Below are 15,870 nucleotides of genomic sequence, written 5' to 3' on the forward strand. Positions count from 1 at the left end.
GTATTTGTCCATTTAAACTACTGTTGACGCACTGTTCGCATCATCCTTTTCTGTTTCACCAATCCATTGCCTCGTATTTGCCACGCCCACGATTGTCATCTCGATTCCTAGACTTACACATGACTTACGCATATACACTGTGTGCTCATTTAAGCTCATAAAACGTGCGGAATTGATAATCATCTGGTACGAATAGCAACTTTCGCTTGTCAGTCGTAATAGCTTGTAACTGCAAATATGATTCAATGATTGAGATTACAGACAGGCAAAAGAGCATTTGAAAATTTTAAATTATATAATTATAGAAGGCGTATTCGTATATTGATTTATAATGTATTATAGAGAATAAATCGCTCTCTTGTGATCTTTAAATTAATTTCCAATTTAAATAACAATGTGTCTGAAAAGTAAAATGTGGAATTTTGAAGACACATTTATATGCGTCAATACATCAGCATTTCAAACTGCTGCATTCTACTTAAGATAAGTAATAATCAGTTGTGATGTCTTAAACTACCGATACTCAGGTAAAATATTTCTGATATGAAATAGGAGATAGGAAATTAGGAGTATAGCAAAAGATAAACACAAGTCTAAGACAATTCAAACTTTATCAAAAAATACATTTACATTAAAAATATATTACAAATATTTATTACATTAAATATATACATATTAAATATACATATTAAAAATATTTATTACATTAAAAATATATATTTGAAATCTATTTAACATTAAAAACAGAAAGAATAATTTGTCATCTCCCTCACGTGCACAGTTATAATTCCTCAGTCTCTTTTTACGACGCGTCTACATTTTGCACAATTCGAATTGCAACGCGATTCGCCCTGATTTAACGAGAAAGTTTTTCACACGGTTATAATCGTCAATGTCCTCGTGTTTAACGCGAGGAAGCGCTCGGAGGACAAGCCGGCAACGCGAACGAAAGATGTTAATTGGACGAGAGAGAGAGAGAGAGAGTTACGACGAACGGGGCATACGGCTTTTCCGCCACCGCCGCCAGCAGCAACAGTGGCCGGCTACCGCCGTCTCGTGGGCGCGAGATGGCGCTGCGGTCGCATGGCCGCTCTCAGTACTCGCGAGCCTCGCTCGGTGTGTGTTTCGTGGCGCGGTCGTCGTCGCCGTTACTCGTCGTTTTCCATCGCTTCGACCGCTTGTTTTCGCACGTCGGACGTCCGCGCGCCTTCGCAATTAATTCCGTTCGCGAATCCGTCCCGTCCGACGCCCGCGACGGCCGTCTCATCCGCCGCGTTCCTGTGCCGCCGAACTACTCCGTCTTTCTCTCTCGCTCCCGCTGTCGCGCCAGAAGGAAGAAGGCGGCGGCATTCAGTGAAGTTGTGTCGTACGCACGTATTCGTACATGTGTCAGTGTTCGTGACAGTGCGTCGCGTATCCCGACGTCGTCGGCGTCGTCGTCATCGACGACGTAGAGAATCGCTGGAATCTCTCTCGTCGCCCTCGGTCGCCATCTCTCCGTCTCTCAACGTCTTTCTTTCCCTGCCCGCGATCCTCTCTCTCGATTCCTCTCCGTGTGTTACTCTCTTCCCGCGATTACCTTACCTTACCTTAACCTATCCTACCCTTACCCTTACCTTTATCCTTACCTTACCCTTAGTAGCTCCGAAATCCGAGTACTACGCGCCGCTCCCGTGTGTTTACGATCGTTGCGTCCTCTTATCTGCCGTCTCGCTCTCCTCTCACCTGCACTCCTGTCGCGGACAGGTGTCCCGTGGAAGCAGCGGAGGTGAGCCGACGCCTGTGTGCTCTCTGTGATATAACGTCGGGCCCAACTGCGCCTCGACGCTTCTTCCCGAATCCTGCCGAGAAAACGAGCCCTCCACTGCCCGAGTCGTCCTCGTCCTCGTCTTCGACATCGTCGTCGTCGTCGTCGTCGTCGACGATTACCAGAGTACGTACAATATTTATACGTGATCGCGCAGATTTCGCGTCGACGTGTTCGCGTTCCTCATGTCCGTTATGCGTGTGTGAGAGCGCGAGAGGAAAGAAAATTTTTTCGCATACATATAACGGAGACGGAGATCGCACGCCCTAGTATCGCCGATTTGTCCTTGAAGGTCGTTCGACTCGTGAATGGGCCTCGCATTCTTTTACGTCCTACTCCGACGTCGGTGTATTGTGTTTATTTATCTCACGATTGAAAAATGAGAATGCGTATCTCCTTCAAAATTGTCGTGGAAAAAAATGTGACTCGACCGAGTGACTCGATCGTTACGAAACGTGCTTCGTGTACGAAAGTGAGTGTTTCTAACGGAGATTATTTCCACGATCGCTCGTTAGTGTTTAAATAACGGAGTTAATTATCTGTTCAATATCGAGAGGAAGTATTTCGCGATAAGTCTATCTACGAGAAAGTTTAAATTTTGTTTATCGAAGTGATTTATTTTTATCGGAGCATTCTTCTAAAATTAGTATCGGGGCGTGGTTAATTATTAGTTAAATGCGACAGACATAGAATTGTCCGTAAACACAATCCATGGAATAATAACAGTATTTACGAAACGTTATACAATGCGACGTATTGTGTAATATTAAGTTCTATTTGAATCCATTTCGGTTGAAAATAATACAATATAAATGAAACATTCCGCGCATAATCGTGCAAGAGAATCGCGTATATTACGTTAAAGTAAACAGTGATATTGCTAAAAATAAATCGATTTTTATTCTTACACATGCGCCGAATAAAGTCATTATTCTATTTTATCGCGTTTTCATTAACGCGTCCAATCGGTTTATCCTTCGAAATAATTTTATCGTTCATAAATCTGACCGTAAATCGCGCCGAAGTAATTAAATATCGATGGCCGGCGTTTCATATCGCGCGGAAAGCAGCAGCTTCGATATCCTTTGGCATGAAAGCAGCGCGATCCTATCAATCTTAGAATACCTCAGAAAATTTATTCATATTCGTGTCGAATTACGTAAAAAATTTTCCTTCACCTTCATCTGCGTCTCCGGAAAAAATTCCGGAGCAAGATTCATTTTTTATTTCAATTTTAATTATAAGCTTCAGGATTTATTAATCTCTCACACACGCCGATGATACATTATTATATTTTATTAGCAGTTTTTCTCGAAAATTAAGGGATTAATATATTTGTATGAAAATTCGAAAAAATATATTTTTTTAAATTTATCCAATTTACGCGATGATATCGTGTTCCACATAAATCATCCACATAGATCATATTCGGTTATATTTTTTCCGATACATTTTCGAGAGAAAATCGTCTAGTCCACCGTATATTCGTTGTATAATCTTCGGGCTCGCGAGCGGACAATGCGTGCCATTCATGACGACCGGGCAGTGGCTCTAGTAGTTAACTTTTCCTCATTCGCTGATGCACAGGGACGCGACTCTCCTCCAGTCATCAACGTCCGCCAGTCGCTCTCGCGATTCTCCTCCGAGTGCGAGTAATTTTCCATAGTGTGTGCCAATCGCGCGGAATTCCATTGTAAATAGCCTAGTGACTTCTCTGAAACCCGGCACAGACGATGATTTTTCGTCAACTCGGTTTCCGCTAAAGTGCTCAGTGCCATCATCTGGAATAGAACAACCAAGTCGCTTCCGCACCGAAAAGGAATTTCCGTCTAATTGGTCCGACGTCACGATAGAGCGATAACCACTCGCTCGATGTAACATCCGCCGTTGACGAGATCACCTTCCATTACAAGTGTGATAAATCCTGAAAACGCACCTGTCGAAGTAAGAACGCGTCTCTTGGATCAGATGCGTGCTCTTCCACGGGCCGGTCGAAAATTCCCACGAGAGCTCGTCGGAAACCGTTGCGCGTGATCTCGAGATCTCGAGACGATCGTCTCGCTGCGGGATCGCGCCCTCGAGCACGTGGCAGCTGCGCGCGAATCTCACCGTCGAGCCGTGGAGCCGCGAACGAGAAGTGTCGAAGGACGACGACGCGAGTCGCTGCCGAACCCTCGAGGTACCCACCGGGATGCGCGCCGTGTCGACAGGGACCGTGCCCACCCGGTAGCTCCGTTGCCGGCTCTCGTAGCGATCCTCAGGCCGTGGCGCCGAAAGAGACGGGGTCGCTGCAAGGATCGGGCTCCGAGCGCCGCGATGTCGATACGCGTGAGTGGCGTCTACCTGGTACCCAGTCCGGGCGCCGACAATGGCGGCAACGATAAGAGCGTGGACCATCAGGAGCAGCATCACCATCACCATCATCACCATCATCATTCGAAAACGGTGACGATCGTGACGGCGCCGCAGCGCAGCAATAGTCTGGATTACCTCAACTTTGAGGAGAAGCGGCAGATCATCGCGTCGTCCTTGTCTCTCAGCGACTTCCTGGCGCATGGACCAGCGGCAGCCGCGGCCGCCGCCAAGGAAGTAGCGGCGAATACGGTGATAGGTAAGTCGATTTCAAGTAAACGTGTGAAAAGTCGCGCGACCATTTGTACCGAGGAAACTGTGCACGTGAGTGTATTGATAGGAGGAGAAAAATTATACACACATGATTGAGGTTTATCAAATTTGTCAAACTTTTGAAAGATTCGTAATCGTGGAAAATTTTATTACGATATAATCTTCTTTTACAATTATTTTATTATCGATAAGATTTTTTTAAACATTCAAATAAATAATCTAAATAATGAATAATATTCAATAGTGATTTCCGCGTTTGATGCAAATCATGGTAAAAGATGTTGCGATATAAGAGATTATTAGTACGAGAGCATTTCTCTCTATTGGATTGGTTACTTCGTACATCTACCTGGGATGAATTGAACAGACAATCGGACGAGGCATTCTTCTCGGTCGATCCGATTCTATAATATTCTATTATAGAGCGTGAATGTTGTCTCTCTTTCTCTCTCTCTCTCTCTCTCTCATTTATCTACGACAATGTCATGTCTGTCATGTTTTATTCCGTCTACTTCCGATGATATTGGAAATAATTATCGCGTAAGCGCGGTAAGCTTTTTATACCGCATAGTGTTTATCTTTTAACGAACATACATGATTTCGATATATTTAAATATTATTGTGTTTTGAATAAACATGTTTCTCCATAACGATAGATTGTTTCAAAATTATATATACAAAATTATATATATTCAAATGTTTCATCATATACATAAAACAATTTTTTCTCTAACAAATTTCAAGATTTACGATCAAAAAATTTCATCTTTTCTCAGTACACATGTTTAGTACATTTTTTATAAATTATAATTATTCTCTTGAATTGGAATGAAATTGTATCAATAGAGACACGAGACTCGCAAAAATGAAGTACTCACTGTTAGTGAACTTGAAAGTAAACTTCATCGCTTCGGTTCGCCAACTGCGTTTAAACAAACTAACAAGAGTCGAACGGCGTAAATATTGCCTCATATATGCAAATCCCGTGTAGAAAAAGAGAGAGTCGGATTTGTGACGTGGAAAGAATTAGTTAATAAGCGACGACGAAACCGTGTGGCTTGACTTTCACCGTGTTTCGATTATTCGAACGATAATTGCCGGCGATTCGTTTCCATCGTTGACGGTTGCGTGATTTACGAGCGGTTGAGAGTTGACGAACACCGCCTCTCGGTCGACGCGATTAGCGAGGCAGCAGCGGTGAATCGAGATAATCGACACGGCGAAGGGCGATGTCGACAGGTAAGTCCGAAAGGACGGGGGATAGGAGGGACGGGGGGGGGGGGACGGCGGAGGCGGCAAGGACGGGCGAAGGGAGGGACGAGGATGGAAACACGCGCGACGCGCGTACGTGCGAGGTAAAGAATCGCATCGCCGTCTCACTCGGATTCCGAGTCAAGGAACTCCGGTAGCAAACGCGAAAGAGGCACGACTTGTAAACAAACCCCGCGTGCGTGGACTGCGTGCGTGCGAGCGGTGCGTCGACCATCGTATACCCGGTGTCCCGAGTGGCGAGATCGATATTGCTGGCGAGACGACGGCGTCACTCGTCTCTCGAAATATTTTTTCTTTCACATCCCGTATACTTGGGGAATTTTCCGCGCCTTCCTCTCTCCTCGTCGAGGCTACCTGGTCTCTTGTCTATCGCGCGAGGGTATCGCGCGAGGTCGTCGGTCGTTGTGCGAAGAAAGGGACAAAGGGAGGCGGTGCGCCATGGCGCCGGTAGTCCTGCTTTTTCCGTCTCTCTCCTCGTGTGCGCGAGATTATTACACGGCCCTTTATTATCTCTGGAAGTTACGTTTTAAACGTAGCTCTTTGGGAAACACGGAAAATTGCGTATATAGTAAGGGAAGATAGATAGCACGGGAGAATGGATAACTAAATATGGAGATGATACGTAGTTCTCTGGACAGTAAATGCGACGCGTTTCTTTTTATTGCGATATAAAATGTTACTACATACATGTATAAAAAGCATAATTTTTTTAAAACCACCACTAATATTTTCGTTATTATTTATACGGTATAATTGTTCGTCACTTTTACGTTTACATTACGCAGAAAATTAACGATAATCTCCCTCTCAGCTCTTTCAATATCTCAATTCGTAGAAATCTCTTACGCGTACATATTGCTACGATAAGGCACGCACAGACATATAATCTCTTTCGATCAGAACTATCAGACCAATTATTATTGCGTAGTTATACACACACACATGTATATATATATTTTGAGTTTAATATTTACTCTATCCATTAGCTGAGATAATTAATCGATAATTAACCGAAGATAAAGTTTCCTGATTTTCATATCAGTGTACGTGATTAATCGTGATTGGGTTACGATTATTTAATCACAATAAGAGCTTGCATAATCGTATTTAATAAACGGAAGCTGACCGAAGTGATATAATAACATTTTAATTATATTCTTTCCCTGTGTGCAATTTTATATAAAAAAGACAAAACTAAAAGAATAGAAGAATAAAATAATTCTGATTAAAATAATATGCCAATTCAAATCTCAATTATAACTAGAATCTCTTCCGCAAGAGCTCTTCAAGATTTTATTCTAGATTTTATTTCGTTGTTTTTTCTCGATTGGATTTTAATAGCGCGCAGATTTTTCTCGTACGATAGGTACGTGCCTAAAATTTCGATCTTGTTTTGCTTTTCCGTTGAGAATTTTTCTACGAGGTACCGCTTATATTGCGTTGCAGCTGAATCACATGTTCGCGTTTATGATGATCAATCATCCTCAATACACGATTATAACTGCGCAGAGAATCCACTTCGAAGTATTAGTTTCGTCTACAGTTTTATTATCCGAGAACACACGTCACAGAATAAACTCCACTTAAGTATTACATGCAGAGAGCATGGACGTCATCTCAATTATAATAATTGAATTTTATTTTTCAACAACAAACTACATTTTTTTCTGTACAATTAATCGATGATTAGAATCTATAAACGAATAACGAGGAAACGAATCGTGCGGTAAACGCAATTAATAGAGGGAATTTCGACATTGGCGAAACCAGAGTATTTAGTTGATCGCCATCACGAAACCGCTTCATTAACAGCCTACGAAACAATAAATACGCCAGATGCGTTACGCAACGCGTGTGATCGTCCATGCTCGAGCAAACGGGAGAAAAAGCATGGTTGATGCAGTAATGGGTGCAGAATGCAGACGTAATGTGGCAACGTCGCGCGGAAATCATTCATTGAGTAGAGAGCCGCTCTTGGTCGGTCGGTCGACGACTGGCCGACCGGCTTGGATAAGAACAACGGAACTTTGGTGACGAAGGGCTCTCCGACGTTGACAAGAGGCCCGAGTTCGTCAATCCGACGTCTGCGATGTGTCTTAAGAATCGAGAAGGCAACTCTGAATCTCCATTAATCCTTATTTAAGCACGCGAGTCTGTTGCACTTCTCATGCGATTTAAACTCTCTCTCAATCCTTATCTAAAGTGATTTTTCGAAATATATACTTCTAGTTTTATTAGGTTTTATTTTTAATTGTCAATAATCAAAACAAATATATTTATGTAAATTTCACGTGCTCATAAATAATAAAATAAATAAAAATATTTATATTATAAATTGATACACGTCGATATATTTTGTGAAGATGACTAAAATAATATAATGGCCTCTTTAAATACTCCCGTTTTCCTTTTTATCGTTTCTGGTCGATTTATTAAATTTGTTTATCATGTAATTAGGTATATTTTATTTTATATCTCTAGATCCGCGCGAGATTTATTACTCCCAAGTTGATGTTTGCTTATTTAAATAACAATTCTTTATTTAACTCCATCAGGCATATTCCACGGGATTACTTGGTAATAAGACTCGTGTAAATAACGTAAATTCGACACGGCATAAAAATATGAGCTTTTTTCTTACGTCTTCGACATAATTTCCCTCGAGTAAAGGTAAAAGCAAGAGAAGAATTTCCTCGTTTAATCCATAACTATATGTACCAGGCAAAATGTTAATTATTTCATAGAAATGTGTGTGAGAGTTCTTTTGTTTCTTATCTACTTCCAGCAGTTGTAAAATATCTCTTAATCTATTTTATTAAAACTTTACTCTTGCAAAAATAAACAATTTTCATTTAGTTGATTGTGTTTTATCATCTTCACTCATTTCTAATAAATTTTAATTAATAACATGCATCTTTTTCATGATAAAAGTTAAAAATAAATCATTATATAAAAGGATTATATAAATATCAAAAGTAAAAATTATATAAAAAATATTTCTTAAAGTAATATCATATATTTTCTAATAACATTAATATTGAAAAGATTTTTACTGCAAAATTAAAATGTGTAAAATAAATAAAAATATTTTTGCTATATCGTTACGATAGGGAAATTTACATTATCGTCAATTCAAGATTTAAAAGTCAGACGTGTTCGTTAATTAATTATTCAACTACACATATTTTTTTCTCCGAATTGTACGAAATGTATATGAATATTTCTTTGCATAATGCCGGCGCTGGCTTATCTCGGTGCTACGCTAGAAGCAAGAACAAAACATGACTCATAGAAGATTCATCGTCTAATTTCGCGCGTATATACCGAGCTTTTCCGCAGCGAAAAACTCGTCGTCTGAGCGAGACAGCAATCGTATCTGTTTCAAGTTACGCCTGCGGCCTTTTTTAATGTGTCATTAATTATTAATCAGAAGTATTCAAATGAATGTCCACTTAATACGTAATTTTTGATCGAGCTGCTATTTGTAAATAATTAATTTATAAATAATTAATAACCAATATAAATATCATTTTATTTAAGATAATTTAGTCTCCTATCTTGGATTACTAAAAGAATAACAAAGTATCGCGCCACAACTTTCGGGGCCGTCCTGTATATTATGTTACGATCGCTCGTCTGTATTTTAACACAAGTCTCAGACTGACACGTCAAAGAAAGTTGCCGCGGGCGTATAACTGTACAGTACAAATAACATCTTATCTAGAAAAGAGTACAAAATACGGAGAAAAGTTTGCGGTCGAGATTGAAAGTCGTCTGGCGTTGGACATGTTGAGAAAAGTAGCTGCGAAGTTTGCGCGATATATATTTCATGATGTACGGGCTGGTAAATGTCCTATTCGATTCACGTATCGAGACACACAGAGGAATATATTTTCTCAGATAGAAACCAAAAACGAAACAGTTGACGGAGAGTTGTTCTCGTTTGTTAACAAGAATAAATCGACGAAGAGAGAAATTGCGATAAATACACAATGAGCTGAAAAGTACATGAGAAATAGACAACGTGACGAAGAAGCTTGACGTTAATCGTACGAGATAAACATTATAAGACTTACGTACTACTAATAGGAATTACTGCGTGACAGATAGACGTCAATGAAATTGTTCACGAATTTTTGGTCGCAGCGGTTCACCTCTCGATCTGCCCTTAATTTCGCTCGAGGTCAAACTCGTTACAGCTCGAGACTTAACAAGCCGCCTTTGCCACCGCCGTCATATGATTTGCTCATTGAAAGAAGAGCTTTAAGCCCGTCGCCAGCAGCCACGTATTTACCGCGGAATGTCAAGGCTGCTGCTGATCGGAGCGAACGCACATTTCTACGAGAGAACAACACACATCGCGCTTATGAAACGCGGTGTGTATCAATGGGAGAGGCTCCCTGTCAGTCTCCGCGTCGATGAGCTCATCGATTTAGCGTCGAGCGCGAAAACGACGCGACAGCGGCGCCCGCCTTTCGATCATCTTTCACCTTCTTCGCGAGCTTCTCTCTCGTCCATCTCGGTTACCTTCCTCTCCTCTTTCCTCGCTTAACTCGCCATATAATTAGCTCCTCTTTTCGTGTCGAGAGACGCGCGCGGTTCCCACGTGCTGTCGTCGGTGAGTGCGCTTGGCGTTACGAAAGCCTGTCGTCTCACCTTTTTCGCGATGTGTTAACGTAGTACGCGATAAATGAGCTATTGCACTCGCGTTACGAAATTTACGACGGCACGGCCAGTTCGCGATATAAAACCTCGAGGTTTATGACGTATATGAGGTATAAATTGCGAGCGACGATACCAATAGTCCGCGATTAGAAGATTTTTATTTTTTACGCGCGACAAACTCTCTTTTCTAATTGTTTTTCACGATTCTTTATGTATGATTTAAAGCTAGTTATTTACATTTCGCAAATTTATTCATTTTATGAATATTAGATTTTTTTTTAATATTCTGTCTTTCTGTTGCTTTTAATTTTTTCAAGATTTACGTTTTTTAGAATATATCTGCAAAGTGGCATGATAAATGTAATTGTGTGTGGCGGAATTTTCCTATCGTAAATTGAGTAATTATATACACTACTTACATTTGCGAGGGCGTTTGGCAAAGTGGCGAGGGGTGAACAACTTTGCGGCTATTTTTGACAACGTTCGGTGTCGATCATCTACTCGCAGCACAAGCACTACAGCTGTATTTTTCCATCCAATTCTCGTTATATCGAATTACCTAAATCGAAGAGATCGATATATATTCGTAGCTATTCCTGTATCGAGCAGATGTTTTTATTCCTTTCTCTAATCGTTAGTCGTTCCTTTTTCTTTACAATAGTCTTTTATTATGGAACAGACAGAATTTGCTCGATAATATTCTTTTTTTCTTTTTATTTTTACGTCAATTTACGAGAAAATATATATTAAAAAAAATTAACGTAATTAAAAAATTCTTCATTTATTTAGCAAAATTTAAAGAAATCATTATATTTTTTAATTATTTTTCATTTATTTTTATCTTTTTTATTTTTGCTTTATAAATATTTCCAGAAATATTGTAAATCTCAACTTTTTACCGTGCTATGCTAAGCACTTTTAGCAGAAACTAATTTTTTGGAAATATAATATTTACAACTTTCGTTGCCTCAAATCTCAGGCGTTTGCAACATATTAATAACGATTAAGATTCATCCAGCCGTTTACAACACAAGACGTGTGTATTCGAGAAGCCGAAGCGTTCTCCCATAGTAACAATAGGCCACGATTCAGGACGTGTGAATGTGATCAAAGCGAATACGAAGTGAAATTGAAGTGCGCGGAGCGGTGCGATAGGATCGGTCAATGTAGCAAATTTTACTGGACGCCATCACGCCATTTCTAATTTATGACTCTCTATAACCGAGTTAAGGCAAGTTCCTACTCGTCCCTTTGTAAAGTTTCAACGGCGCCGCTTGTGCGTGCATACATAAGGTGCGTGCGTGCGTACGTGCGTGCGTCGCTTTGTGTCTTGATGCGGATAAGATGAATGTTAAGTCGTTCACACGATTGAAAGGGTTAATTTTAGTACTAGTGCGTCGGCGATTATAGAAAGCGTTCTTTAGGCGTGGCAAAAAAAGTTTGGATACTAGATCCTGTTCACACGGTGACAACACCACTTTACGTCTGGAAACTAGATTACAGTATATTAGTAATTAGCGTGTAAATTATTTACTGGAACTTCTCATTTCCGTTGGGCCGAGTTTTTTTTGGAGTTTAGATTAAATATTCTATTTAATTCTTGTAACATTTATATGTTCGTTTACAATAATACGCGATATTATCGATAATAAAAAATTGTGAAATTTAACATTATCTTATTCGAAGTCAGTCTTCTTGAAAAAATTTGGGAAAAAGTATGAAATTAAATTATCCTTACCAAAAGAAAATATAATTAAATATTTGCAATATTTAAATATTCGCGGTATGCGCAAAAAATTAAAATAATAATCTTTCTCTGTTTACAATTATACTAAGAAAAGTCAGATGTGATAATTTAATCTTTGATTTATGCAAATGTAAAAATCCTTTGTAAACGTTGTTACTTTTTGAGAATGTTAAAGTGTAGAAAATTGTAATGTACTGCATTAATTAATGAATCATTTTATGCATGATGAAAGACTCGGAATTGAATCAACAATGTTATGCTACGACTCATTGACTATAGTTGATTCATCGATTACGTCAGACATATACTCGTCAGAAGTATTTTCTCAATAATCATTTAGTAAGTAATATTATACGTAATCTAATGGGTAAGAAATATTGAGTTCAAACTTATTTCTTAGATTCTATTTTACAGATTTTAAAGTTTACAATTACAGAATTAATTTTATCAAAAAATTCTTGTTAAAAAGATTATATTTTTTTCTTATATTCTCTCTCTATATATAATAAGTAATATTTTGTCACACATTCATATTTATTTGTATAATAATTTAATCTAATCAAATAAATTTGTACGCTCGAATCTCACATGATTACTATAGAAATAAATTTTGACGTATAATGTGACAAAATATATACCTAACTAAAATGCATATACGAGTAAATTATACTAAATGTTTTCGAGGGGATTATTTATGTAAGTTGAGAGGAAGATCCCCATAAAATTTCAATTTAGAATTAAATCATGTCCGTAATTTCGCTTACAAAGTAAATGACTCTAGTTTCCTTGTTTTTGAAATTCTAATGATAGCAGATATGTAGTCCTTAGTCACAGTCCTAGTATGATGTCGACAGAATGTATTTTTCTCACAAAAAAAAATTAACGTTCGCGTCATATTTACCGCTCGTATAAAATTGTCGTTATTAACAGAGTGTCATGTTGCAACTATTACCAAGGGAACGATATAAAGGATACAAAGTTGGTAAGACAGGTTCTCTTTCGCGAGCAACAAAATTGCCAGTGGCATTGCCGTTGTTTGCCTTATTTGCGATTCAAGTAAACGCGAATTCCCGTGATAGAACTATGTGTAGTCATTTTCGTTGGTTACGATCGAGTTTTATTGACAATTTGGTATCGATTTTAGTGTCGTAGAGAGTGTTGAATATGTCGCGCGTGATTGCGAAACATATATACGTTGAAAATAAATTAATGCAGAAAATGGAAAGCCAGGAACTTACAGCCTAATAAATAATAAATGAACGTGTTCTCACACATAGAAAATTATAATAAAATTAAAATGTATATAATTTTAATATAAGAGAGAGTGTTTAATTTAAATATATTTTAAAATAAAAATTTAAATTTACCAATATATATAATTTTTATTTTCTTGCAATCTATTGAGAAATGATCAACACATCGAATAAACATGATTCTTGCAAAGTGTCGTGAAAATAAATAGTCGATGTACATTCGTCTGCTTTTCTTCTTCTATTTCTCTCTTTCTCTCCTTCCTCTCCATTATTCTTCGTTTTCTTTCTATCTCTCGCTTTAATTGGAGTCGTTTAACATGGGTAGAATTTTCCACGTAGCTTTGACGAAACAAATTACCGGTTTTCTGCTTGCCATAAATTTTGGACGTGTTTTCTTTTGTCTTTGCTTTTACGAATATTTTAATAATTCGTGATAAAATTTTCGCGTTTTGATTTTCAAATTATTAGTTTAAAAAAATTTATAGAGGAAGAAATGTTAAATGACTTTAGGAAATATGTCTAGATCTTTATCTCATACGTGCGGTGCCTTCGTAAGTTTCTTGATGAACGTGACGGTTTTCCTAATAAAGCAATTCTTTAGATTGAATTATTGTCATACTTCTGAAACGCATAGCGTGCTCAATACAAGAGCAAAGTCTATGTATTCGCTGATTGCTGTGCTTCGTACAAAGTTCGTCGATAATATTTTTCAATTTACGTCAAATGAATTCTTCGCGTACGTATCGAAGCGAAGAAAGAACGTGCGTTCCGCATTTCTGGGATATCTGATATTCTATCGAGTCGTTCGATATCCTGCCATTGAGTCAGATATGTCAGCCGCAGGTTTCGATATTGTATAAGATACTTTTGCATATCGAAAATGTGTTATATTTCTTTTTTTTCTCAAAGAGAGTATTTTATATAAACGTACTATAATTACCGAGACGTTAAAAACAGGTAAATTGAAAGATCCTGAGAGAAAGACACTGCTTTGAGGGTTGCATCATTCTAAAGAACGCATACGCTGCCCACGCAACAATTATACTAATAAGACTCGGTTAATTAGGAGTCTTGGAGTTCAATGTGCTTCGAAGTCATATGTGTGTGATATCTTATCTGTATTTAAACATTCTTAGAGTCGAATCTTTTAAAACTTGAATGAAACTATTAAATATTCAAGAGTAGGAGAAATTATAAATACATATTACATGAAAAACAGGAAATTTTATTCGCGTCAATAATAGATCACACTTTATAACAATATTAAAAACGAAATGCATACGTTTGTCGATGTTTTAATTACTAATAAGTGATCGAGTAAGTTTCTGTTCTATTTTCTGTGGACCTAATTTGTCTGAAAAATATATTCGCGACGCTTTCGCGAGATCGGTGACTCGAACGAAATAAGAGAAAGCATTTAATAGTACGCTATATGAATTAATTTTATTATTGTTGTAATTCTAAGTTGTAACAGTTTTCTTCCGTCGTTAGCGCTTTCATTTCACGCTAAACGAGTACGAGGCACAGTGATTTAAGCAATAAGATATGGACATACGTAACTGTATAATTTAATTACAATTAAAGATAAATTACTCTTAATAATTAAAGATAAAGATATCTTTATATTTAATTATACAAGATAAATATTTTAAATATAAAACAAATAAAGTTTCCTGATATATGTTATATATAAACGAAAACAATTTTATATATAATTTAATTCCATTATTAATTTGATTATTTTAAATGGAATTTATTATCACACAAAACTATATTCTATATATTATATAAATAAAACATTAAAAGAAAGTTTTGTGCGAATTCACATGGCATTTTTTAAATTTACGACTTTGCGATATTGCAAGCGTGATGATAATTTGCAATACCGAAAGTCTTTGCGACAAAATAATCCAGGGAGCGACACCGTAAACAGCCAATAGTAGCAGCTGATAAAAGTTTCATGAATGAAAACAGGCGGCGGCCGAACAGACAACCGGTATATATCGAGCGCCGATCTTTCTCTTTCGGAATTTCAAGGTGCTCATAAATAATTCGCGAGAGAGCTCTCTCGACGAATCTCGGGGCGGGGGGGGGAGAGGGTCAAAAGTGAGAAAGTGCAACTCGTGCGGATAAATATTTGCACGCACAGCATGGTATCGTCAGAACGCATTGCAATGCATGTATGCAACCGGTATGTGTGTATCCGCTTTCTCTCTCTCTTCCTCTCCATTGCTCTTTCTCTCTCGACTCTGCCTAGTCTGCCTCGGTATCTCGTTTGCGGGTGAAACAGGACATGCCGCGTTAATTACTCATTACGGCATAGGAACGAGCCTAGAATATTTCCGGACAGCGACACCATCAGAATTAACCAGTATCGTGTTCCGATCTGTAATGGGGCGAATTGAGAGTCAATTATCATTATCCAGGCACACACATTGAATATCTGCGCGCGAATTTATTTAATTTTTAAGATTTAATTTAATTGTCTATAAAAGTTTTAT

General features: G+C 38.2%; 1 protein-coding gene across 9 annotated transcripts in view; it reads left to right on the forward strand.

Annotated features, from left to right (window-relative positions):
• The window catches only part of LOC105248017 (phosphatase and actin regulator 4B), a 214,198-nt gene that overhangs the window by 37,108 nt on the left and 161,220 nt on the right, over positions 1–15,870 (forward strand). For 3 of the 9 annotated variants that reach the window (XM_011252541.3, XM_011252543.3, XM_011252546.3), the window contains exons 1-2: positions 1,075–1,933; positions 3,395–4,418. The exons of 2 other annotated variants lie outside the window; for them this stretch is intronic. In XM_011252541.3, the coding sequence (XP_011250843.1) occupies positions 4,124–4,418 (295 nt within the window). In that variant the 5' untranslated portion in view covers positions 1,075–1,933; positions 3,395–4,123. Of the gene's footprint in view, positions 1–1,074; positions 1,934–3,387; positions 4,419–15,870 lie in introns of those variants that run through there. 4 more of the 9 variants (XM_011252542.3, XM_011252544.3, XM_011252548.3 and 1 more) reach the window with 4 other exon arrangements.

Source organism: Camponotus floridanus, unplaced genomic scaffold (genome assembly GCF_003227725.1).
Source record: "Camponotus floridanus strain SB8 unplaced genomic scaffold, Cflo_v7.5 scaffold39, whole genome shotgun sequence".
In the NCBI taxonomy this organism is placed as follows: domain Eukaryota; kingdom Metazoa; phylum Arthropoda; class Insecta; order Hymenoptera; family Formicidae; genus Camponotus; species Camponotus floridanus.